Source organism: Ammodytes marinus (assembly GCF_949987685.1).
Source record: "Ammodytes marinus genome assembly, chromosome: 15".
Lineage (NCBI taxonomy): Eukaryota > Metazoa > Chordata > Actinopteri > Uranoscopiformes > Ammodytidae > Ammodytes > Ammodytes marinus.
In genome coordinates this window covers 23,044,679-23,070,248 of record NC_137219.1, presented here as the reverse complement: position 1 = coordinate 23,070,248, position 25,570 = coordinate 23,044,679, and the positions used below count along the sequence as shown (strand labels likewise).

At 40.8% G+C, this 25,570-nt stretch overlaps 1 protein-coding gene across 1 annotated transcript; it reads left to right on the top strand.

Annotated features, from left to right (window-relative positions):
- Positions 1-472: 472 nt before the first annotated feature.
- LOC307261533 (WD repeat-containing protein 43-like) lies at positions 473-22,268 on the top strand. The gene is made up of 18 exons (XM_080042097.1): positions 473-713; positions 1,752-1,886; positions 2,099-2,220; positions 8,582-8,702; positions 9,408-9,526; positions 9,613-9,715; positions 10,049-10,113; positions 10,546-10,705; positions 11,107-11,193; positions 11,347-11,469; positions 12,951-13,100; positions 13,276-13,362; positions 13,555-13,586; positions 13,768-13,831; positions 17,123-17,236; positions 17,757-17,826; positions 20,809-20,867; positions 21,197-22,268. Exons 1-18 carry the CDS (start codon positions 507-509, stop codon positions 21,317-21,319), a joined length of 1,941 nt encoding a protein of 646 aa, XP_079898223.1. The 5' UTR covers positions 473-506; the 3' UTR covers positions 21,320-22,268.
- The last annotated feature ends 3,302 nt before the right edge of the window (positions 22,269-25,570 follow it).

Genomic DNA, 25,570 nt, shown 5'->3' with positions numbered 1-25,570 from the left:
CAAATATCTAAATGAAAACTGAAACAAAAACGGGCTAATAAGTGGATAATTCTATTCTTCCGCCCCGGGATTTACTGTTAATTCATATTGGGCCATTATATTCGTTGTTGCTGCGTTCAGGAGCTGTACAAAGTCGTACTTTTGTAACTCCAGAAGGAGGACCTGTCTTATAATAGTCTTATTGAATTGTAAATGTTCTATTTATTTGGATGCATTTAACTTGTGTTCCCTATGCACATGTTAATTTTATGAAATTATAGTGTGCGGTAAATCCCTTCTATATGTGAATTTAACTGAAAATAAAAACAGTTCTCATTCTGGTTAAAGATGCCGAAAACCTCAGAGAAAGAGAAAAGGGCCTTGGCTTTTACGAGGACACCTGAAGGAAGCAAGCCTCTGCAATGGGAGGGCGGTGCTTCTGACGTCGCCAACGCGCATGTCCTCGACGGGACCACACGTGGTTTCTGTAAACCACGCACGCAGACTAGTCTCGTAGCGCTTCAGAAATGGCGTCGGACGGTGGCAACTCTTCGTTGCAGCTACCATGCGTTTTTTCACCCAAATCACGACAGTACTTAGCACTATGTGCTCAGGATGGCAGACTTCGCATTTGGAACACAGACAGCAAAACACTTCACCAAGAATACGTGCCTTCAGCCCATTTGAGCGCCACTTGTAACTGCATAACCTGGGGACCATGCCGGACAGTCAAGGTACGTGGGGCTGCTATGGTATTCCCTGCTGTTAGCTACAGCAGCTAGCAAGGCCTAAGCGAGCTGTCTGGATAGTCTCCGACAGAAGTGCACACGTTTACACTAGAAAAGTTTCCCAGTTACGCTGCAGTGTCTCAGAAAGCTTTGCACCATCGGCTGTATATGAATGACAATGCGTGCCTGACACAGATCAAGTTAGCTGTGTAGCAATTTTAGCTTTCAACAGCTGCGCAGGACGCACATGTTAGTCCCACATGGTAGTCAAGAAAGCACGAACAATGTCTTCATTTGGTGTTACAGAGTGAATAAACTTTCTAAGGACATTGCCGTAGCTACATTAATATGACCAATTTTTTCTCGTTCTGTTTAGACCTTTGGTAAATCAAATAAATCCGTTATTTAAGTTAGCATTAGCCCAGCAATGCTTCAGGAGCGCGTGCAACCATGACACTCCTTTAGCAGAGGTTCAAAAAGTTTCACCTCAGTGTTTACTGATAATTCGTTTTCCGTTCCAAGCAAGTCTGAGTTTAAAATCAGGACATAAAGTTAAACTTTGAATTACTATTCTGTTTATACCGCCTAGAATGTGTATATTGTCTGCATGGTATTTTAGATTGGTAATATCTACTACTTGCTAGTTAATTTGTCAGCCAGCTATTATTTCAAATATAAATCATTAGCAATCACCCAAAAACTGATTTATTGTTGATCAGCTGACAGTGTGCTAGTGTAGAATGTCAAACTTTTTGGGTGAAACAAGCCGAGTGTCAAAAACATGACCTCATTATTTGGTTTATTTTATTTTGAATTTACTTTGTATTTATATGATGCAGCACCTCATATCTGCACTGTGTCCTTGCGTCTCTGCTGGCCCTCTACATTGTGTTATTCTTCTATACTTCATTGTTGAAATGATACCGGGACTTAAGAATGTCATTGTCGATGACTGCTGCTGTAATTGTTGTGCATATGACAAACCTCTTGAATCATCTGTAACGTCCAGATAGGTCATCATAACAACTGGTCTCTGTTTTTCAGGAGGGCCCTCAGAGGAAGAAGAGGAAATCAGAGGCAGTGCAGGTGGAGGAGAAGGCAGACCTGTTGGCTATGGGCACAGCGGCAGGCACAGTGCTCATCTACAGTACAGCAAAGGGAGCCCTGCACTGTACCTTGGTAAGGCCGAGACCCATCACACTCATTTTAGGAAGGGGAATGAAATGTATAATGCTAAAAGTATTATAATTTGTTTTGTTATGGTAACTGGTAGATAATTACTTAAGATTTAGTGTAACATTTGTAAGCAGCACTGGTATTGCATTAGTCTTGAGTAGTGATGGGGTAATTTATTTACAATTCCAAGCTGTATTTTCCTTTGTCTCTGGCAGGATGGAGGCCACAGTGGAGGCGTGAACTGTGTCCAGTGGCACCCTGAAGACAGTCTATTATACAGCGGCTCAGATGATACAAACATTGTAGAGTGGGACCTGCAGACAGGAAAGATGCGCAGGTCAGTGTCTAATCTGTTTGGACAAATAGAATCAATTTAAATAATGAAATAATTTGCCTCGTGAATTTGGAGTAATACCTGGGTCCAAAGCTGACTAAATCAAAACACATTTAGTTTATTTAGTCACTTGTCACCACTGTGATGTAAATATCAAGACACATGACAGAAACACAAGTCGCCTGTGTTGACCGCTATGTGAAAACAGCAATATGAGAGAACTTTTTCGAGTTGGTACTCGTACAATAGTAAAATTATGCTGCGTTGAAGACTACTGGGAATTCGATATATTCAGAACTTCTACTAGAAAAATAACAGTGGAATGCTACTCAAAGTCCCAGTTTCTAATTGGGAAGCAAATCCATCTTTCCCCCGACTTCACGGCAGCACACATGGAGGTTCACATCTTTATTGTGTACCGAGTCTCGCTCAGCCAGACCAAGTAGTATGGTCTGGAAACACGCTATATTGTTTGGTGGATTGGGTGGAAAACGGAGTTGGCCTGTTTTATTGACTTTAATCAATAACACTCGTCTTGAGTGGCGCTAAGCCCAGGAAGCCGCAACGTGTCCTTTCAAAACAGTGCTATTTGGTGCTAACCATGGACCTATTTTAAAAGGTGCAGCAACAATATGAGCTGAATACGATCAAACCATATCAAAACGCTCACCCTTTCAGTTGTCTCCCGGTTTGCTACAGTGTGAAAGGGGAGATTGGTGGGATAATGTCACCAATGTGATCAGACAACTAGTTATTGGTAAATGTTATTTTCACTGCTGTAGATGTTAAAATGTAAAAAAAAAAGTTGTGTTCAACTATTTAAAAAAACATTTACCGACTTTCGCAGATTAAATTCCAATCCAGGTAGACAGGAAAACAGTTTAGGTTTAACGCAGGCTTTATTTGTCACTGGTTCAGTGACAAATATGTGATTTTTCAGTGGTCTGAGTAGTTAGTTGCAACTTAGTATGTAGTTGTAGGTAGTGAGTAGCTTTAATAAATCACAAGTAGTGTTCCTGTTAATCGTACACTAGTGTTAGTATCTTTTCAGTCACAAATGGTCTAGTGACGAGTACAAACACAAACTAACAGAAAGCATATCAACCAACCAACAGAACATTTAATTACGTCTGTTATTAGTGATGGTCAGATGAAGCCCTTTTGAAGTTGTGCAATAAAAGTCCAATCAGAGACTGTTATTAAATCTGTAATACTTAAGTTTAGAAGTGTAGAAGTAATTTTTCAATATGTTACAGTAAAATAATTAATAGAAGCATTGCCCATAAAGCCTAGATATACGATATTTGAGTGTCACTTTAGACTCGTTTTTATTTAACGGTTGATATTATGTAACTTCATATTAGTCACTTTGCAATATGTAGGAGAATGACTCAAATGAAATGAGCCCATTTTATAATATTACTTAGTTTCAGGTGGAAGAGTTCTCTTACCCCTAGTGTACTTCTCATATCAGTGGTGACTCTCACTAACATAATTTAACTTTTTACCACACTTAATATTTGTGCGTATTTGCTTCAAATCTCAGTGTGACATATTTTAATCAGCCTTCAGCAAATCTCAACTCATGGTAATTTCCCATGTTACATAAAGGCTTTCCTATAAGAGGGATCTGTAGTCCCTAGATGATGATAACAATCTGATCACTCCTAAAAAATGTGTGGGCTTCGTTGCTCTTATTGGGTTCTGTGTAATAGTACCTTTTGGCAATTCATTTTAGACAAATACTTTTTCCCCACTATCATACCCACACCTTTTCACCAATCTGAGTGGACATTCTGATTAATTAAATAGCCGTTTCCCCATGCATTATACATTGTGGTCTGCTTGTGAATGCTCTGTGTGAAAATGCCCAGATTTCAGTCAGCTGGACCTTTATAGACTTAGTCCAAAGTGCAGGAGGGGCCCGAGGCATCTCTAATTCTGTCACTGGGAACATTAATTGAAATGACCGGCCACCTTGCATTTATTCCTGCTGCTCTGTAGTGCACTCATTCATAACACTGTTAGGTTTAATGTGTTAGTGTAGAGCTTGTTGAACATGCTTATCTCTTTTAAACTTAATTAATTTAACAATCTGTCAAAGAAATGACATTTTTGAGCACAGCCAGGTACATACAGACCTGAAAAGACCAACCTGGAACTGTCTCTCCAAACCTGGATCTTTTGACTGGAGAGTGTAATGGTCTGTCACAGCCTTTTGACAGGGAATCACTCCTCACTAGCCAAATTGTGCATTCAAACAGGACAATAATTTTAAGCATATAAGCAAATATAAGATCTTTCGCTGTGTAGAAAAGTGCAGTCTATAGTATATTTCTTTACGGAAAAATGGTCAATAACTCATTGGTCAACTTCTCTTGTTCTTTCAGACAGAGGTATCTTCTTTAATTTAAAAGAATAAATCACATTAGAATGTCCTAGTTATTTATGGCCTTAAATAACTACACACTTTTTTGTAAACTTTCATATATCACAGTAAATGGAAAAGTGCTTGTACTTGTCTCAGAGTTGTCTGTTAGGGGCCACTCACACTAGGGCCGCGGCCAGGGTGGGAAATTAACTTTTTTGCCCACCTGCCACAGTGGCGGGTGGATGCCAAATTTTACCAGTCACTTTTATTTTTTACCTGCCACCTTTTTCAAGCACTGCATAACATTTTGAATTGCACTACTCGTAGACTGTAGAAGAGGTGGGAAAAGCTGCTAACTGCTAATAGTGATGCTAACTGAACACGAGCGGAGAGGTGCATCTCCTGCTCTGACCGCAGCTGGGAGGGGCTGCTGCTCGAGGACCAGGCCGCCTGTCAGTGCTCTGTGACGGGGGACGGGCCGGGAGGCTCCCGCTGCTCGTTGAGAAGCGTTAAAAGTGATATTTGCTTCGGCGAAAAAGTCACCAATTACACCAGAAAAAAAGCTAGATTTGTCGCTTGTCGCTGTTTTGAAAAAAAAGTCGCCAGGGGGGCTGAAAAGTAGCTAAATATAGCGACAAAATCGCTAAATTAGCAACACTGCATGGATGTATTAAGAAGGTTAGCTTCGATGCTCGCGGCAAATGATTTCCCCATGATGCTCTGGGAGAGTCTTGGACCAATCAAAGGTTTGGTTGGTTACGTCATACACCTGTACACCAATGGGCGGCTGCCACGTTTGTGTGACGTAAACTAATGCTCCGAGGCAAAGCCCAAAGCCCGGGAGAGCTTCTATGTTTCTGTACACAGCGCTTGAAACCGTGAACACGTTGTAGTATATTTTGAAAAAATCCACCCGCCACCGTGGCGGGTAGACATGGCAAAGTCACCCGCCAATTTGAAAAAATACCCGTCATTGGCGGGTGCTAATTTCCCACCCTGGCCGCGGCCCCGTGCCAAAGCTCATTTGCATACAGAAAGCAAAGCAAAAAGGTTTTCGTGTTCAGGGTTCGACATAACGTATAGCCCGATGGCCCGGGGCCAGTAAAATCATATGCAGGGCAAGTTGATTGGCCAGTCACTGTCCCGCCCGGGCCAGTGACTGGCCAATCACAGTTCAGTATCTTTTTGTAGACTACCTTTTTTGTAGACTATCATGGTTCATTGAAATGCGCGTTGAGAGTCGTAATGAAAGCAGTGTTTATTTAAGACTCAATATAATAAACCTAATATTAAATATATTTTTTAATGGACAACCGATGCGTGGGCGTTTTGACAGGTGGAGCAAGAAGCGGGTGCACTCTCGCTCCGTTGGCAGAGCTGCCTACCGTCCGCCTGCGAGTCGACAAATCAATCGACTTGCTTTGCCCCCTTTCTTTCTTCCCACAGCAGAGGTTGAGGTGCAGAAAGTGATAACTGCGCTTTTCCTTTATCTGCCACCGTAATGTTACAGTATTTGCATACAAGCCCCAATGGTAATACAAATGAGAGGCGTTATTTAAACGCTGTGAATGCGTCTCCGGTGATTGTGTCGGTTGTAGACAGAAACGAACGGAGGGACTCCGCTCACTGTACAGTTCCTATAGTCGCGCAGTTTGGCACTGTGTTTTCAGGCTCGAGACATTCAATCAAATCGCGGAAGTCTTTCCCATTGAAATCGCTAACGGGGAGAATATCCCCGGTTATTATTTTAGCCACAAACCACAGTTCATCTGCGCGGCGGCTCACTCGCTGGCGAGATCACACGGTGAAACGCTGCTGTGATCGGACGAACGCATTGTGTGTTTCTAAGGTGATTTAACGTCATAGTCTCAGACGAGCGTTTAACTTATGCTGCATATTTTGCACTGCATTGTTTTTTATCAATAGTTTGAAAAAATGGTCCCACACCGGACTCTTATGTGAAGCTGACACTTCATGGAGAAGTGACACTCCTGCAGCGCGCTCACGACCAGACGTGAACTCACATACACGGTGAAATATCCCATTAAAAAAACGGCATAATAACCCCCTGATTTTCGTATTTCTATTCTATTTTTAAAGTCAACTTGAGCGCAAGTGGAAAACCGGTCATTCGGTCGACACATTCACATCCCTAATGCATATAGAGAAAGTAAAAAACAGCCTACCACACCACAAAGAATGATCAGACCTTCATCTCTTATTTTTTTTTTATGTTTGAACATGACTTCTGCAGGTGAACTATTCATTAAACTGCCCAAATTCAAGAATAAAAACAATCAAAAATCATAAAATCAAACTACTGGACTTTAAAATACTGGCCGACTCTTTCAACATACTTTCAGTTGTAGGCTTCTAATTCAATATGTTTGCCTGGTTTTATATTATGTGTATGAGCAATATCAACATTTCATATAATTAACTAAAATAAAAATAACCAAATCTAAAGGGAATATCTATACTGTTACAGTATAGATATTCCCTTTAGATCTGGTTATCTTTCTTTATTTTTCTAATACAGGTATTATAATTATTGACACTAAATTATGAAGAAAAAAAAAGTGTGTGCAGGGCCAGTGAAAATATACAAGGGGCCAGTAAAACTCAGATCCACTGGCCCGGCGGGCCAGTAGGAAAAAAAAGTTATGTTGAACCCTGGTGTTTACTCACGTTCGTCAGATGATTTTTTTCTTTTTCCTCCCATCAGCTGTCATAACTGCCTTTACGCATGGCGGTGGAGACGCACCCAAAACAACACACCGTGGTCCGGTGATAAGGACACAGTAGCCTACACTAAGGTTTAACAAGAAACTTTATAAAGACACTTAAAAAAACGATCTCTGCCCATACAAAAAGTTCTGACTTGGATTTGATGGAGCGATGTGTGTGTGTGTATAAAACCATCCGGTACGTATGGTCTGATGACGGGCCGTTATATTAATAATAAACAGCGTGCTGCACAAATATGAGACTGTCCACCGCGACCTATTACGTCAAGGCTACATTTAAAAAAAAAAAACAATAGCTTAAGGATTCTCGTTGCTCTAATGTGGAAGTGGAATATATGATGCAAATTTGGCCGGATGAAAATATTCACAAACAGTTGTATAGCCTACAACACTACGCTCCAAATCCTAAACGCGCACGGTGACGTAGGCAAGGTGCAAACGTGCCCAGGCCACGAGCAGTGTGAGCACGGGCCAGTGTGGGGAGGGGGGGAATCGTGCTGAATCTTCCTGCAGCACGGAACAGGCAAACGGCCCTAGTGTGAGTGGGCCCGTAAATGGACTTGACTTATATAGCACTTTGCTTTTAAAGTACAGCAGTTAATCTTTATATGGCAAATGGTTTTGCCAGGCCAAAAGCAGTCGATTGTTTTCCCATGTTCTCCTCATGTAGAAAACAGTGTGTAAGATGGTTGTGTGAATGCAACCTTATGCTCGTAAGTAGCCGGCTCTACCACAAAATCAGGACCTGACTTCCCTGGCAAGCTCTGAAATACAGCAATAAGCCTAATCATTAACAGGCACTACGATGTATTTAGTATCACTGTATTTCATTATAAACACCCCTTTCACTGGTGAAGGATTTAGTAGCAGCACAGTCTATGGATACAATCATAATTCCCAAGTGCCAATCACATTAATGTAATGCAAATCAAGTTTTTTACATTCTCACTGGACCAAAGAAGTCATGTTTAAGGCTAAATTGTCCCTTATCCAAAATAATGTCATTTTTCTGTTATTACATCCGGAGTGGCATTACAAAGCTTTAAAGTATTAAATTTAACTTGCCGTAAGCTGTAGGAACTGTGCAGTAGGAAAGATAAATTGACAACAGAGAACAAAGCGGATGCTCCTGATCCTGTTAAATAATGTCAACAAGAGAAGCATCCCGTTTAAAGTGCCAGTACGTTCCTTCAGCAGAATGCTTGAACATGTGCACCAACAGTTGTCTCTTTATTCCTCTGCACAGTAAGTGGAAGGCTGACCGGGCAGCAGTGACCAGCCTGTGTGTCAGCCCCGATGGCAAACTGCTGCTGTCAGCCGGACAGATCATCAAAATGTGGGACTTGGAAACCAAAGAAGTTTACAGGGTGAGTGACTTGTTTAAACCTGACAATAGGGCTGTGATACGATTCAGATTCATTTAGAAATTTCTACAAAAAATTATCAGAATACGACACTCAAATCTTTCATTAGCAAGAAAAAATAATTTGATGTTTTGCCAGCCATTTCAAAACTTTGATTTAGTTATCCCCGCTTTTCGCTAAACAAACGGGCCTGAATACGTCAGCTTGTTCATTGCTGATTGGTCATAGTGCTATCCAATTGCATGCAGTGGTATTTTGAAATTAATGCGTTTGGAAGGTCCATTGCTCATCGCCAGACACTACATCGTTCTAGATGTGGGTCTGGATTTCCAGGATAATATCTATGCTATTTAGTGGAAATGTCCGGTCCCAATTCAATTGACGAGAAACAAAGACTGCTAGCCAAGATTTAAAAGTGTCTAAACAAGGCAAGTTTATTTATATAGCACAATTCAGACACAAGGCCACTCAAAGTGCTTTACAGTGGCAGAAAAAAAATACATCAAGATAAGACATTAGAAATAGCATTTTTAGAGATTGCAGAAACATAACAAATACAGGCAGGCAAATTAACAAAGCCACTATTAAATTGAATTACAGGTTAAAAGGGAAACAGAAAAGCCTTAAGATTTGATTTAAAATGCCTGAGGGTTGCAGCAGACTTCAAGCCCCCTGGGAGTTTAGACTAACCTTTCTTTCCCTCTGTAGAAGTTCACAGGACACTCCACGGCAGTGACGACCCTGCGCTTCGCCACCACGCGGCCTCCTGACAGCAACGCTCTCTACTTCCTGTCTGGGGCCGCTCACGATCGACTGCTCAGTGTCTGGTGAGTGAACACACGTAATGCTGTGTCCTGTCTGTGTCATTGCACATCATTTATAAATGGAACTGACACACGCTGTCTCTCTGTAGGCAAGTACGGGAAGACGGAAAGGACAAGAACTCAGTTGTGTCCTTCACACTGACGGACGAGCCCCAACACGTCGACCTGGTCGCGTCCAACAGCAAGGAAGAGGTCAGTGAAGGGGACATGCCTTAGATCAGAACAAAGGAATGCACCATTACACTCATAGTACACAGCTGGTTACGCTGTTAAAAAACAGTAACAAGGAACTAAGGAATATCTGTGTGTACATCACTGAACACATCGTTGAACCCAATTTGTAGTAAATTAGTGTTTTGTTTCGGTCGAGTTGCATCATTCTCTATTTTGGAAACTATAGGATTTAAGTGTTTGCTTCAAGCCACGCTCAGTTTGTTCATGTGGTGTAATTATGTTAGGGCTCTAATATTTCCTCCTTACATTACCTAGTTCCCTTAATGCAAATGTGTCTCTTGTTTTCCACAGGCGGTGAGGCTGGCAGTGGTGTGCAAGGATGGGCAGCTGCATCTCTTTGAGCACTTTTTAAATGGGTAAGCCCTTAAAAGACTGTATTCTGTACAAGGCAACATATGGCAGTGTAAGGCAACTGAGTCATTTGTGCTCTTTGGAAAAGCAATGTTTTCCTCTTGTTTAAAAGACAGTTTGTATTCCAGTCCTCAGCTTTGATTTGTTTCCGTTTTCTCTCCCGTGTTCAGACCTAAAACCCAAACTATGATTCAAAGTAATTCAATCAGTTGTTCTATTACACATCAACTCTGAATTGCACTGCTAAAACCTTTTCAATTTGATACTGCAAACCTCTATTGAGTCGAAAACATTTTCTTCTATTTGTTCACTCGCACATTTCTTGTGCTTGCCTTGTCTGCTAATAGCTGTTTGGGGACATTGCGAGAACCTGTGGTTTTCATTGTTTAACAAATCTCATCAAATTCAATATTGTGTGTTTGCACATGTCCCCATAGGCCCTGTAAGAAACCCTTCTCACCCTCCTGTACGGTGCAGATGTCAGACACAAAGGATTCTCCAGCGCCGGTCCCTCTGCTGGCTGCTGCCCTCGGAGCTGACACAAGCACTCTGCTGCTGGCTTATGGCAAGCACCTGCAGCCTGTCATGGAGAAAGTGGTTAGTATCTGTATCTTCTTCATGGAAGTGTTGAAAATAATCTGCATATTTTAACAAGCTTTCATCATATCAGCAACACAGCCCCAGTCCCAGACAAACTGTTCTCTCTGGGTTTTTGTACAGGTATTATATTTGGACCAAACTGTTTTGAATTGGAAGCAGTAACATTCACAATGACATGAAACATTTTTTTTGACAACTATAGAAAGCTACTAAATGAGTCACAAAGGAAACAGAATTATGATCGAATGCAGTAACCCTGAATGCTTGGCAGAATACAGGATAATTCTGGAATGTGATCAGTATGTAGCCTGCAAGGAATACGTTGTTAATTCTTGTTGGGGTTATCAGCCTGAAACTCTGTTGGTCAAACTGTTAACTCCCTTCTCCCATCTGTACAGGAAATCAACACAGCAGAGAGACAGGTCTGTTTGACCCGGGATGTTCAGACCAGCTTAGCCCTCTCCATGGAAACCACTGTTTCCAAGGTAATTCTTACTTTGTGAAAATGAAATGGTTGAAGGAGGACAATGTCTTTCTGGGCATGTTATCCAGACCTGATACGGTCTGATTTACTAATCCAATCTGTAGATACATTTCAACTGAGTGAAGATAATAACCTGAGACTTTGTCCTGTTCAGGTGAAAACCCCTGTTGTAAACACCAAGAGCAGAGTGCTGGTCCCAGGACTTCCTGGTCACCAAGCCCCAGTGAAGGCATCACAGGGATCAGAGAAGAGGAAAAAAGACACAGACGCCAAAGAGGTCAGTTGACAGTTTATGTGGATGGCTTCTCTTTCAATAACAGACCAGTCATAAAAAATCAATAGATTTGATATGAAAGGCTTTTAAAGAGCTGCTTGATGACAATGTGTTGATGTAAGTTTAATTGTTTTTGAAGCATTAATATATGAAACAACATGCTTAACCCATTGATGACTATTGCAATCTAGGATGCATGTCCTTAATGCCTGAGGGTTTTCTGAAAAAATAGTGTGAATTGTCAAGTCTACCAAAACCTTAATATCTAAGCCTGTGTAGCACATAGAAACATGAAGTTAAGGTTCACAGGTTTCATTTAAACATGCTCCCTTAGCGCTTACAAACCAACAAATTTAGCTAAAAATCGTCAATTAGATGGGGGATAAAAAAATAAATAAAAATAATATTGAATTTTTTTTTAATTGAAAATATTTTTTTTTCGAACAAGTAAATAATAAAAAATAAAAAAGCAATTATAAACAATAAAATAAATTAAACAAGTGGACAGTTACAATAAAGTAATATTTACACACAATGAAAACCACAAATGAAAATAAACTGTCTTACACTTGCTCTACCTGTTCGAAAAGGGGTGAGAAGAAGAAAACTTATTTAATCTCACCCCTTCTCCCTGATTTATATATCTTATATAAAATATTTAAAAATAATGTGCTAAATGAGGTTATAATCCTGCTTCCTTTTAGCATGGATAGTATTGACTGAGTGTGTAGTGGAGGGATAAAGATAGACAGATATAGGAAGGAGGAGATAGCTTTATTTTATTATTTAGTTCAGTTATCACTGGCACCATAAATCCGACTTCCCATTACAACTGGAACGCAGACTGACTCCGTCTGTCGGGAGCCGATCAGCTGGTCCAAACCGTTCAAACGGCTGTATACCACGGAGACCACATAACTATCGCCTGGCTGGGCTGAATTTGAGTTGGAGCAGCAAAATATAGCCTAAATTCTTAAATATTGTTAATAAATAGATGCAATGTGTTGTGTGATTTTTGTCAGTAGTCTATAGTAGACCTTGATTCTGCGCACCAAACGCCACTAACTGTTCTGTAATACATTATCGCGGACACAGCCGGCGTATTTTTTTAATTTATTTTATTTAAAAAAAAAATTTTTACGTGATTTTCGGCAAACCACACAACTTTTGGATGGTCACGTGGTCTTAAAAAATCAACAAAACCCACCTCATGTGTATTTGAACTAATGACGGTGCATTTTAAGCTGCACACGCCATGAAAATTAGATAAAGTAACAATGCTGCGTTACGCAGCATCAGGCAGGAGATACAATGTAGCATCGCGCAGCAGCCGTCATCAATGGGTTAACACAGTTTTTCATTGTCATTGGGCCTTTTATGCTTTCAGATAAGTTTTACATAATGTATTAAACCGGGAGAAATGGATCAGTATTGTTTTCAAACCGATCATTCCTGATAACTTTCTATATCTCTGTTCTTCATAGATGTCAATAGCAGAGCGACTAGGCGAAATCGACCTTTCTACAGTATCCACCGAGAAAGGCGCTCTTAAAGGGAACGCCTCTCTACAGACGGACAATTTTGCGGTGCTGCTGGTGCAGGGCTTGGAGAGCAACGACGCCAACATCCTAAATGTACGTGTGCCACTGTGGATCTGGGATCTCAAACAATACATTTGGTTTGGATGGATATCCAGAAAAAGAATGTGTATTTCCTACGTGTGTTTTGCAGTAGTCTTCTGCTCGTTTGTTGTTCAAAGGTTTTAATAACATTTAATAACTTAGTTTCCCCTCCTTTTCCCTCCTACAGAAAGTATTTCAGACTCGTAAAGACATGGTGATAAAGAAAACGGTTGCTCGGGTGCCCCTGGCCGCTGTCTTACCTTTGGTTCAAGAGGTGAGAGTCCATTTTCTGTTCACTGCCTACTCCTCTGCCGTTTGTCATAAGTTAGTTCTTCTTTGACACGCCAATCTTCTCTGCACTACATTAACTCAGCCAGCTCTACTGTCTCACAGTCAGGGTTTCTTAATGAAGTTGTGTAAACTCTGATTTACTGCATTCTTTAATCTGTTTTTATCTCCTCTATAGCTCACAAAGAGGCTTCAAGGACATCCTTTAACGTAAGTCAAAGCTTGGCACATCAACTCTGTGGATTCAATAGGCTTGAGTTTGCAGAGTTTGTTCACATTAGTGACTGATGCGTTCTTCCTTCCTATTATCAGAAACAATGTGCCCCATCGTGTGCACACATATAGTTCAGGTTCCCACTCTGACAGCATGTACATTTGTTTCTTCCTACAGGGCAGTTTTAATGGTCCGGTGGCTCAAGGCGGTACTAATGCATCACACTTCATACCTGGCATCGGTGAGTTCGCTTTTCAAACTCAAACAACGTATCCACAGCCAATTTTGTTTACTATCACGACTTAGACAGCGCATCATGCATAGCACTGTCGCCATTCGGTTACGCCCACCCCAGAGCCCCATACATAGGTACAACGATTTGATTTGTAGCTCCGAATTTTCTGGCAGTTAACAAGCTCCAATGGTTCGTGTCCAGGCAAGGTGCACTATGCAGTTTCAGAGGAGAGGGATTTGCAGAGCCTGCAGTTAGTTTACAAAACATATTGAGTCTGCATGTAATTCTTAGTATTGAATACATCTATCATAAGTTAAAACAAAATTATTTATAGGAGCCTGGAACCAAACTTAAGACTACAATATGTTTAACAAAACTGGGCCCTGCCGCTGTTAACATTGAAACCGTAACTTTTTAGGTAGCTTTCTAACTTCAAACAGTGTTCCAGGGATCTTATTTTCCTTTGCAAAAAGTTATGAGAATATATACACTCGACGGCCACTCTATTAAGTACACCTTGCTAGTAGCAGATTGGACCTCTGAACTACCTTAATGCTTTGTGGCATACTTTCAAGAATGTGTTGGAACATTCCTTAAAGGTTTTTGTCCATATTGACATGATGGCATTACACCGTTGCTGCAGATCTGGCGGCTGCACATCCATGATGTGAATCTCTCGTTCCATCACATCCAGAAGGAGCTCTATTGGGTTGGGATCTGGTGACCGTGCAGGCCATTGGAGTACAGTGAACTCAATGTCATGTTCAAGAGAGCAGTTTGAGATGAGTTGAGCTCTGCAACATAACAGCGAACTTAAGCCTCAGTTTCCTGTTCTCACCTGGTAGGCTCTTCTGCTGCTGTAGCCCATCTGCTTCAAGGTTAGAAGTGTTGTGCGTTCAGAGATGGTATTCTGCATACCCTGGTTGTAACAAGGGTTTTTTTGAGTTACTGTTGCCTTTCTATCATCGTGAACCGGTCTGACCTCAACAAGGCATTTTCATCCACACAACTCAAGCTCACTGGATATTTTTGTATTTTTTCGGACCATTCTCTGTAAACCCTAAAGATGGTTGTGCGTTAAAATCCCAGTAGATCAGCAGTTTCTGAAATACTCAGACCAGCCCGTCTGGCACCATCAACCATGCCACGTTCAAAGTCACTGTAACCCCCTTTCTTCCCCATTCTGTTGCTCGGGTTTGAACTTCAACAAGTTGTCCTGTCCAGCTCTACATGCCTAAATGTATTGAGTTGCTGCCATGTGATTGGCTGATTAGTTGGGTCACAACCAATGTTACATAGTGCACCTTAAACTCCTTATGTGATGGCTTCAGATAAGCTTTTGTGACCGTGGCAAAACTTTCAGCACCCTGTGACCCTTACTATAGCACCATAAGCCAGATAACAATTAGATTTTCAAATGACACCTCAGGGTTCGACATAACGTATAGCCCGATGGCCCGGGGCCAGTAAAATCATATGCAGGGCAAGTTGATTGGCCAGTCACTGTCCCGCCCGGGCCAGTGACTGGCCAATCACAGTTCAGTATCTTTTTGTAGACTACATCATGGTTCATTGAAATGCGCGTTCAGAGTCGTAATGAAAGCAGTGTTTATTTAAGACTCAATATAATAAACCTAATATAGAATATATTTTTTAATGAAAGGCCAGTGGACAACCGATGCGTGGGCGTTTTGACAGGCGGAGCAACAAGCGGTTGCACTCTCGCTCCGTTGGCAGAGCTGCCTACCGTCCGCCTGCGAGTCGACAAATCAATGACTTACTCTGCCCCCTTTCTTTCTTCCCACAGCAGAGGTTGAGGTGCAGAAAATGATAACTGCGCTTTTCCTTTATCTGCCGCCGTAATGTTACAGTATTTGCATCCAAGCCCCAATGGTAATACAAATGAGAGGCGTTATTTAAACGCTGTGAATGCGTCTCCGGTGATTGTGTTGGTTGTAGACAGAAACGAACGGAGGGACTCCGCTCACTGTACAGTTCCTATAGTCGCGCAGTTTGGCACTGTGTTTTCAGGCTCGAGACATTCAATCAGATCGCGGAAGTCTTTCCCATTGAAATCGCTAACGGGGGGAGAATATCCCCGGTTATTATTTTAGCCACAAACCACAGTTCATCTGCGCGGCGGCTCACTCGCTGGCGAGATCACACGGTGAAACGCTGCTGTGATCAGACGAAGGCATTGTGTGTTTCTAAGGTGATTTAACGTCATAGTCTTAGACGAGCGTTTAACATTATGCTGCATATTTTGCACTGCATTGTTTTTTATCAATAGTTTGAAAAAATGGTCCCACACCGGACTCTTATGTGAAGCTGACACTTCATGGAGAAGTGACACTCCTGCAGCGCGCTCACGACCAGACGTGAACTCACATACACGGTGAAATCTCCCATTAAAAAAACGGCATAACCCACTGATTTTCGGATTTCTATTCTATTTTTAAAGTCAACTTGAGCGCAAGTGGAAAACTGGTCATTCGGTCGACACATTCACATCCCTAATGCATATAGAGAAAGTAATAAAAACAGCCTACCACACCACAAAGAATGATCAGACCTTCATCTCTTATTATTTTTAATGTTTGAACATGACTTCTGCAGGTGAACTATTCATTAAACTGCCCAAATTCAAGAATAAAAACAACCATCAAACTACTGGACTTTAAAATACTGGCCGACTCTTTCAACATACTTTCAGTTGTAGGCTCCTAATTCAATATGTTTGCCTGGTTTTATATTATGTGTATGAGCAATATCAACATTTCATATAATTAACTAAAAGAAAAATAACCAAATCTAAAGGGAATATCTATACTGTTACAGTATAGATATTCCCTTTAGATCTGGTTATCTTTCTTTATTTTTCCAATACAGGTATTATAATTATTGACACTAAATTATGAAGAAAAAAAAAGTGTGTGCAGGGCCAGTGAAAATATACAAGGGGCCAGTAAAACTCGGATCCACTGGCCCGGCGGGCCAGTAGGAAAAAAAAGTTATGTTGAACCCTGCACCTCCCCTGACCTGTAGGGTCAAACAGTTGCCATTCAGATTGATCTTAACAAAGGGATAACCTTAACCAAGGATCTTCCTTATTGACATTAGAAGTTGTAGACAATCATATACGTTCCTAGGTTTTGTCCAGGAGTGTACCCTTATGTATAAATTATATCAAAGCAATAGATGAAATGTATGGAGTTGGTCTGACTGCACACTGTGTGTTTGTGTGCTCCGCTGCTGAAATCTTCTTACCTTCAACTGGTCCATCTATGTATTCAACAGCTGCCAGACCTGGTGACAGAGCTAGGAGTGCTATATCACATGATCGAGAGCAGAGTGAAGATGTTCCACAAGCTAACCAAGCTACATGGGAAACTCTATCTCCTAATGACACAGGTATGCCTCATCATGCACACACAAGCACAGTGTTTTTAGAATGGCTCTGCCTCTGGTAAAGTGTTGTGTATAAGTTGAGTGATTGTGATTTCTTAGATCCCCTGCCTTATGCTGCTGCTGTGCACAATGTCCTCTCAGCTCACCTGTGGGAAACTCCATTGTACTCTATTTCATGAAACATCACCTGTGTGCTCAGACTGGTTGCTTTTGCACCAAGAGTATTTGTTAAATGTGATAAACGTTCATACATTTCCCCTGTACATATGCAATATAATTTCATTGGTACAATAAAGAAGTACCCACTGCCTTCCACTACTGATTAATATGTGGGTTTGAAGATTAACATTTAATTTTGGGTTTGCATAGTGTGGTTCTGAAGTATAGATCCATTAAACAAACTATAAAAGTTCTTAATTTAGATCCCTTGTAGAAAAAAAGATTAAAATAACTTGAAACGGATCATGGCCTTCATAAATCCTTTAATTAGACCTCTAATACATGTCTTCCCTTTTACCACTAGGTGGCGACAAGCGACAGCAGCAACAGTGTTACAGATGTTGACCACACAGCTAAGCTGGTGTATGAAGAGGGTAAGTGTTTATACTTTGTGTTCAATGGTACTAATCTTGTATTGAAAACCTCTCATGGTGGCATTAGCTTATTTATCCCTTTAAATCCTGTTTAGAGTCACACTAGTCAGTGAGTCAGTCCCAGTTCTGATGATAGTTCAGACTGGTGAGCAGTGTGAGTGACAGCTGACAGGAATAACATTCTTATGTCATTCTCCAGCTCTAGGTGATTACCTGGAGTCAATCCTTAAGCTTGCTGCAGTGAAACAGGTCACACTGATCTGGCTGTGATTTCAACACAGCACCAGACTGGCACCATTGTTTTCTCATCATGTATTCCATTCACCTTAAGTCATTTGGGACCGGTCATGAAGACCACACCGAATGGGTTCAGATTTATGAAGGCAGTGTTGCCTTGCCCATCACAGACATTCTTGGTGATGCACAGCACGCAAACGTTGCCCTTGTTGCCTGGCAACCTGACCAGCACTGTTAAGACCCTCCCTTCTAAGCGGAACAAGGCTGTGCTCTGTTCACTGTGATTTCTCATTACCGTACTGTATGAAACGCTTTACTGAACCACATAGAAAATGAGTTTTCATGAAATAACGAAGCTGCTTTTGAGTTCTAATAGCATCAGTGGTGCTGGGTGTGTAGGCTCATTTTAAAACAAGGTTCATATAAGGAGCTGATGAACAGAATGTGTTAGTGCAGTGTGGGTGCTGCTGTGCACTGGGCTTATTATGGCTCTAACATGGGACACTGACAGCTTCAGAGATGTTTCCAAAGTTAGGTCATGGTGTGTGATAAGCATGTAGACCTAGAATGGCTTTGATATGATTTTTTTAGTTTCAAACAAAAGGTGGGAACGTTAATACATGAATGAACCACTCTGCAGCATGAGCTGGTATAGTTACGGTAGTTGTAGAAATGTATTTCATAATACAGGATTAGATTTAGTCACTGTGGGGTGATGCAGATCAGATTGACATGGTATATCCAAGCTGCCTATTTAGTTTCTAGTATATCGGCGATAACAAGGCTGGCCTGTTTTTTATTATGTTAAACCAATATCATCTTTCAAAATAGTGATGGCAGTAGAACATTAAAAGTGGAGTCAGTGATTCTGGAGAACGCTTGTTATTTTGTCAAAATCAATGAATATCTCACGAAGATGCCTTTCTCCTATAAAATCCACTGTTAATACAGAGCCAAGGATGTGTTGTAACACTGGACTGTTTTTCAGCGCACACAGATATTCTGATTTTGACAACAAATATTCTCCAGCAGGGCTCAACAATAAGGATTGCCCGACGTCCCGGGGCAAGTAAAACGCCACGTCGGGCCAGTAACTATGACAACCCACTTGCCCGAACGGGAAACCGGGAGTTTTTCCGAAATTATTGAAAAGAAATTATAATATTTTTATTTTTTACAGCGCCAAATAATTTTTTTTTTTTCATATAGAGCTGGTGCTCATTATTAAATAAACGCTTAGGCCTATGTTACTTATCTAATTTATGTGCGAGTAGTTGTGTCTGCTGCGTTGCATCTCTCCTCTGCTCCGTTTTGTGAAGGGGGCGGGGCTCCAGCGCCGAAACACACACACACACAGATTTCGGCAAAAAACTGCTGCGCGTCTCTCACACACACAGTCAGAGAAATAGGAAAGAGAACTACACGCGTTACGTTGGTGTAACAGAAAGTACAAAAGCCAACGACAAGCCTAAATAAGTAGACCCCAGCCGTCTGAAAAGCAGCAAAAATATTCGCGTTTTTTAAATGCATCCAAAGTGAATCTAGTAGTAGTTTAGCGAGTATGCTAACGTTAGCTCTGCTGCTAGTAGCCTACAACCAGTTTAATGTGTGCAGGTCAACACAAACATCAGCAACAGTTAGCAGAGGAACATCTCTACAGCCTGCATGTACATCTTAATAAATGGACCTGAGGTGTCATTTCTCATACCAGGAGGCAGTGGAAGCTTGAAACTATACTGGAAAAGTGTTCAAAACAGCCTGTCCTTAGCCAAAAGTTGAGATTTTTAATAATAATAATAATAAAAAACATTTAAAACAGATTGTTGTAGGCCTAAAAAAATGTCTTACAGAAAAAAAGTTCTAAAGAATTGCTGTTGTAAAAAGAATAAGGTACAAGAAAAAAACATTTGTGTGACCAATGTTTTTTTTGCATAAAACACGTCTCATTTGCAGTTATTGTCGGTTTAGAAACTAAAAAATTACAAATGTTCCAACTCAAATAATATTTGAATAATAGCCTCCACTTTCAGTATGATCATCTATAACACTGTCCATGATGTGTTTATACTTTATAAATAAAGAGCGAATATAACAAATATTTGTACACCACTAATAAAAAAAGTTTTATATAGGGCCAGTAAAAATTTACTTTGGGCAAGTAGAATTCAGACCCACTTGCCCGGTCGGGCAAGTGAAAAAAAACCTTAGCGTTGAGCCCTGTCCAGAATCGACGACTCTACCTTTAAGTTCGCCCTCTACTTATTCCAGGCACTTTCCTCTTAAGTAGAACTGTGCAAACCTGACGGGTTAACCAGCATCTGTTGTTTATAATATAAAATCAATTAGCCTGCCCTGCATCATTACTAAAACCAATCTCCCCTCTTCAATTATGTTCTGCCTCACTCTCCTGTAAGCACACTTAGTTATGACACACAATAGAATAATATTTAGTCATGTCTGAATCCAAAGTGTGCCGGTGACTGTTTGCAGCAGATGGTGTCGGGCTTATAGCCTCAGAACATTACATCCACACCCATCTCACAGCCCTCAGGTGCACCACACAGTCAGCATTGTTGTCATAACCAAATGGCCCTGCTTTGGTATTGAAATGTATAAACGAGTAAAAGCATGGAGGGATTTTTCATCTTTTATTCTCTCCGTTACTTTCTCCTTGTGGGGTGAGTATATTTCCTGCAATGATGTATAGTCAGCTGATGGATTGCTTTTCCTTTGTGCCCTTTGCAGAATCATCTGATGAAGACGAGGCTTCTGGGGATGAAGATCTTCCTGAAGAAGACTCTGATGTAAGTTATGAGAAACTGGTCTAGTCCGACAGATCTTAGAGCTGGCTTACACTTTAAAGTGGGGTTGTATGAGGTCAGCATTGTACTGTTGCAGACAGAAGAACTTAGTTTCTCCACATATACATATCCCTTCAATTGTATGCTAAACTGATTCTTTCTTTCTGACTGCAATCTCCATAAGGTAACAGGCAAACGATGCCTAAGTAACCCATACAACCCCACTTCAAAAATCCTGAAGTATCCCGTTGAATGTTCCCTCTGTAAATGAGACATTTTATCAGGCTGTCCGTTTATGAGTTTAACACAACCATTTGTTCCTTTTCTATTAGAACTGGGAAGAGGAGGAGGACGGGATGAAAGAAGACGCAGATGAAGAGGATCCAGACAGAACAGAGTCCAAAGCAAACGGAGAGGAAGAAATGGAACACGGCAACGAGAGCGAGGAGGAATGATAACCAACAAAGAACATGCCAATCATACTTAGAATGGACCTGAAAGAGTTATATATACTTTCATTTTATTTTTCATGCTTTCGATTTTATTATCAGAACAAAAGTATGGTTTTACAAAATCAAGAGACAAGTTGAAACATGGACCGCCTGCCCCCCCCCCCCCCCCATGCCTCGCCACAGCGCAGCTCAGACACAAGGGTGGGGATGTGATGCCCGCTGTTGTCCCCATCTGAGGAGCACATGCAACATGTTGGGGAGATGAGCAAAGCATTCTGGGAAAATAAATTGATGTTCCCCTTATGCTATAAGTCCACACTGCACCCCAGCTCTAATAGCCTGATGAGTTTGCATTGAAAATGACTGGAAAATTTAACAAACACTTTGACTTTGATGTTCCGGTTAGCCTACACTGCATGTCTGCATTCCACATTTTCTATCATTTAAATAGTACTAGAGTATATTGTATGCCCAGGTTAAGAATAGATGAGATTGGTTTATTCTAACCCAGCTGTGTAGGCCATCTGGAACGTGCCTTGGTTTTTCAGTGGAGCCCCACAGATGCAAACACAGTGTGGGGCATGGAGTTGGGATGCAGGACCGCCAGCTGTTTGTTGTACAGAATACTGGTCCAGATCCAGAGGTGGACATGCATCATGTGCCCACAATAATGTAAATCTGTATGTACAGTGAAGTGTTTGTATGAGCTCTTCCCTCTACAGCTATTCCCCAGAAAAACATGGGATTAAATGAACTCCTGTAAATCTCCTCAATGCTTTATTTTTCCCCCCTTTTCTTTTTTTTCTTTTCTTTTAACTGTTTTCTCTTTGTGCGTTTAGTTTTCGGGCATGCCCTGAAATCCACTGCCTTGAACCCATTGCCACTTGGGCATCTGAGAAAAGAAAATGTGAAATTTCCTCAAATAGGTGAAATAAATGGGTTTTGAAAATGGCTTGCTGTGTCTGCCGGGGAGGGGAGGTGAAGTAGACATTCTTACTGAACAAGCAATAACTCTTTAGGGTACGATAAACTGAAGCTACAGCTTTTTTAATCTGGTGTATATACCTAAATCAGGCAAAGCAGTATCAGTTTTAGATGGGTACTGTACATATTGTGAGGGTCAGTTGGGTGAGTTTCTTGGTTAACAAATCTAGCTATTTTTTTATTTTTTGGATTGCATAGTGTGTGTATATATGATACAGTAAAAGTAATGAAAAACTACCAGTGAATAATCTGTTTTTGGTAAACAGTACATGTTATACTTGACAAAGGAAGTGAAATGAATTGATAAAAGATAAACATCCAATATGCGCTCTGAGAGAAAACTGCTATGAATAAAATATATTATTAACATTGCCTTCAGGCAGTTCTACTCAAAATAATTTTAATGCATTGACAAATGTAGCCTATATTCTCAACATATATATCATGGTGTTGCCAGAGCTTGCTCAGGCTAATTTGCCATTTTAAATAAGTCTTCAATAACGTCATTCTTTGCTGTAAGTGTGCAGTACGTGGGTTCAGTGTTTATGTTCTGTCTCCTGGCATTGATGCCCCTTGTGGGCGCGGGAGGAAAAACACCCAGTAAAGTCAAATAGGCTACAGGACGGTGAGTGGGTAGGCTATTCTGAACAGTGGTTGGTCTAAATGTAGGCCTATGGCAATTACAAATAAGATATTAAACAGTATTGTATATGGGTTAACAATATATTTTAGGGATTTGACTGAGTAAGATCCGAGGCTGGGTATGTTAAAGTGCAGCATTGAAAATAATAGTCTACCTATTTGTCAAACACTTTTTATTTGGGGAGGGCGTTTAACTATACCGGGCTCTCCCACGACCCCAGGTCTGAGGCAGCCTAGCCTAATGAGGTTCAGGTGCGCTGCTCTTTATTGGGATGGGGAATTACTTTTACCGCACCAGCCAGTTTATCATTATCCCAGGTTTATAATAGGCCTACACGTAAAACCGGAAAAATAAACTTCTGAAAAGCAAAACTGTCACGTTTTCGTTGCTCTTATAAAGTTTTCGAGTGTTTCGCATTTTTCGCATTCATACTGTCGGCTGGATACTCTTCGGGCCATTCTGGAGATAGTTTATGAGCCTATTGGATTACATATTCTGTTTCAAATGAAAAAATGGATATCGGCATCAAGCGGTGAGTAAACTATTTCCTCATTATTTAAGTGGTGTCTGCTGTTTGGTGGATAATGTGGTGTATAGCTTATTTGTTTTTGCGTGAGTTTGTCTTCTGTGGTCAGTGGTTGGCCAAAACTAATGGCCTGCAACCAAAGCTGTTGGGATGTTTATTTTGTGTGAATTTGTGCCGCTGCGCACACAATGCACTGTTGAAAATGTGTATTGTATGTTACGGTTTTATTAGTGCGCATTTGTGAGCTGCCTGCGTTTTTACGCAATCATGTTGGGACAACAGTGGCGCCGCCATGCACACATCTGCACTGTTGCAGTTGTATTGTACTTGTAGTCCTACTTGTCATTACTTATTTTGCGGGCCCTACAATGGAAATGACATGCACCTTCTATGGACACTTAGCTGTAGTAGGCTATAGTGTAGTTTGTTTGGAGCCATCTTTCACCGGTGCTTCACCCTGCTAACAAGTCAAAGTGTGAAAGTGGAGGTCTGTGATCATTGGTGGGCGTCCACTATTTCATACAGAGGTGTTATAGGAAATAAAGCTGCTGGCTTTTCCTTTTTGAAGTTTTTTTTTATATTTAATAAATTGTTAAACAATTATGTCATGACATTTATTTATTTATCTATTATTCTTTCGGACAATTACACACAATACACAATTTTCTCTTTGACATATTCATACATATTACTTTGTGTAATGGTCCGAAGGGTGGCAGGAGAAGCCAAAGGCTTATCAGGTCCCGCCCCCACTGTCATCAGATTCAGATACACAGCTCCTGATACAGATAAAACACACTTTTGTTGTTGTTGTTTTTTTTAAGAAGCTGTAGTCCAATACACAGACAATTTTAGGTCACCTTATTCATTGCCAGTGTACAACAGACATGCTTTCCATTTTCCTCTCTGCCTGTGACAATGCAGATAGTGATATGGCCTTCTCCATTTCTTCTCTGGTAGTCTAAACACATCTGCAAAAGTATTCAAAACAGTGTGTCTGTCTGCTGACCTCGGCTGCAGGCCCATAACATGCAGTGTATTTACAAATTCTTCAGTCGGTGAATGAGTAGCCTATTATTAAGTAAATCAATGTTTGTATCCCCACAGATAAACATCTTCTTTTGATTGGCCTTTAAATAGTAATTCTCCCATGTATTCTATAAAGTCTTACATTTTTGAATCGGGTGTTCTGTACACACAGCTGATAATTAACATTTATCTTTCGTTTGAATTTCAATAGTCACACATTCCATTAGGTTATCAATTGCAGAGCGCGTTGTATTTACGATTTCAAACCTTATATTTTGACACAAACCAGTTTAAATCCCTTTAGTTCAAAGTCCATGCTTTTGCCTTCTTTAATCCATGTTTTAATCCATGTTTCTGACACTGCAATGATGTTGAACTGGTTGGAGAATTTCTGTAGATATTCCTTAATATGTGAAAAGTTTGTGTAGCGACTTCTGCTATTAAAAATGAATGATGGACAATTTCCCATTTGTTTGAAAGCATCTGATGAATTGATCCTCAGTATGGTAATGACAGTCTCTTTTTCCGATAGTGTAGAAGTGATTGTCTGGGTCAATGATTTCATTTGGGTCCGATACTAATGATTAGCTAATAACTCCAGACTTTCATGATCATTTATCCAAGCGGATGTTTTGCTCATTCTCGCTGCTTGGGTTGATCAGATCCTCGTCCCTCCGGAATTGATCCAAATCCTCCTCCGTTTTGATTTGCACAATTTTGGCTTCCTAGGGTGTAGCTCCATTCATTTTGATGCATGAACAATGCTGATAAGTTAATACGTAACTTTTGAATCTCCTTTTGTTGTGGTTGAGGTTGTTGTTGCTGTCAGTGTTTGTCTTTACTCCTGCATTCCACCTCATTATTACACAACTCGCTGCCAGTGATGGTGTAACATACCAGAATGTAATTTGGGATATTGATTAAATTTATGACACTGAATTGGAAGGGAAGAGGCTGCAGCACCACTCAGTGATTTAGGCTGACGAGTCGGGTGGGATGCTCCCATGTCCAAGATGCCGCTCTATGTCTTTGTCATTTTATAATACAGCGTTAGGAGTAAGATGCTGTGAAG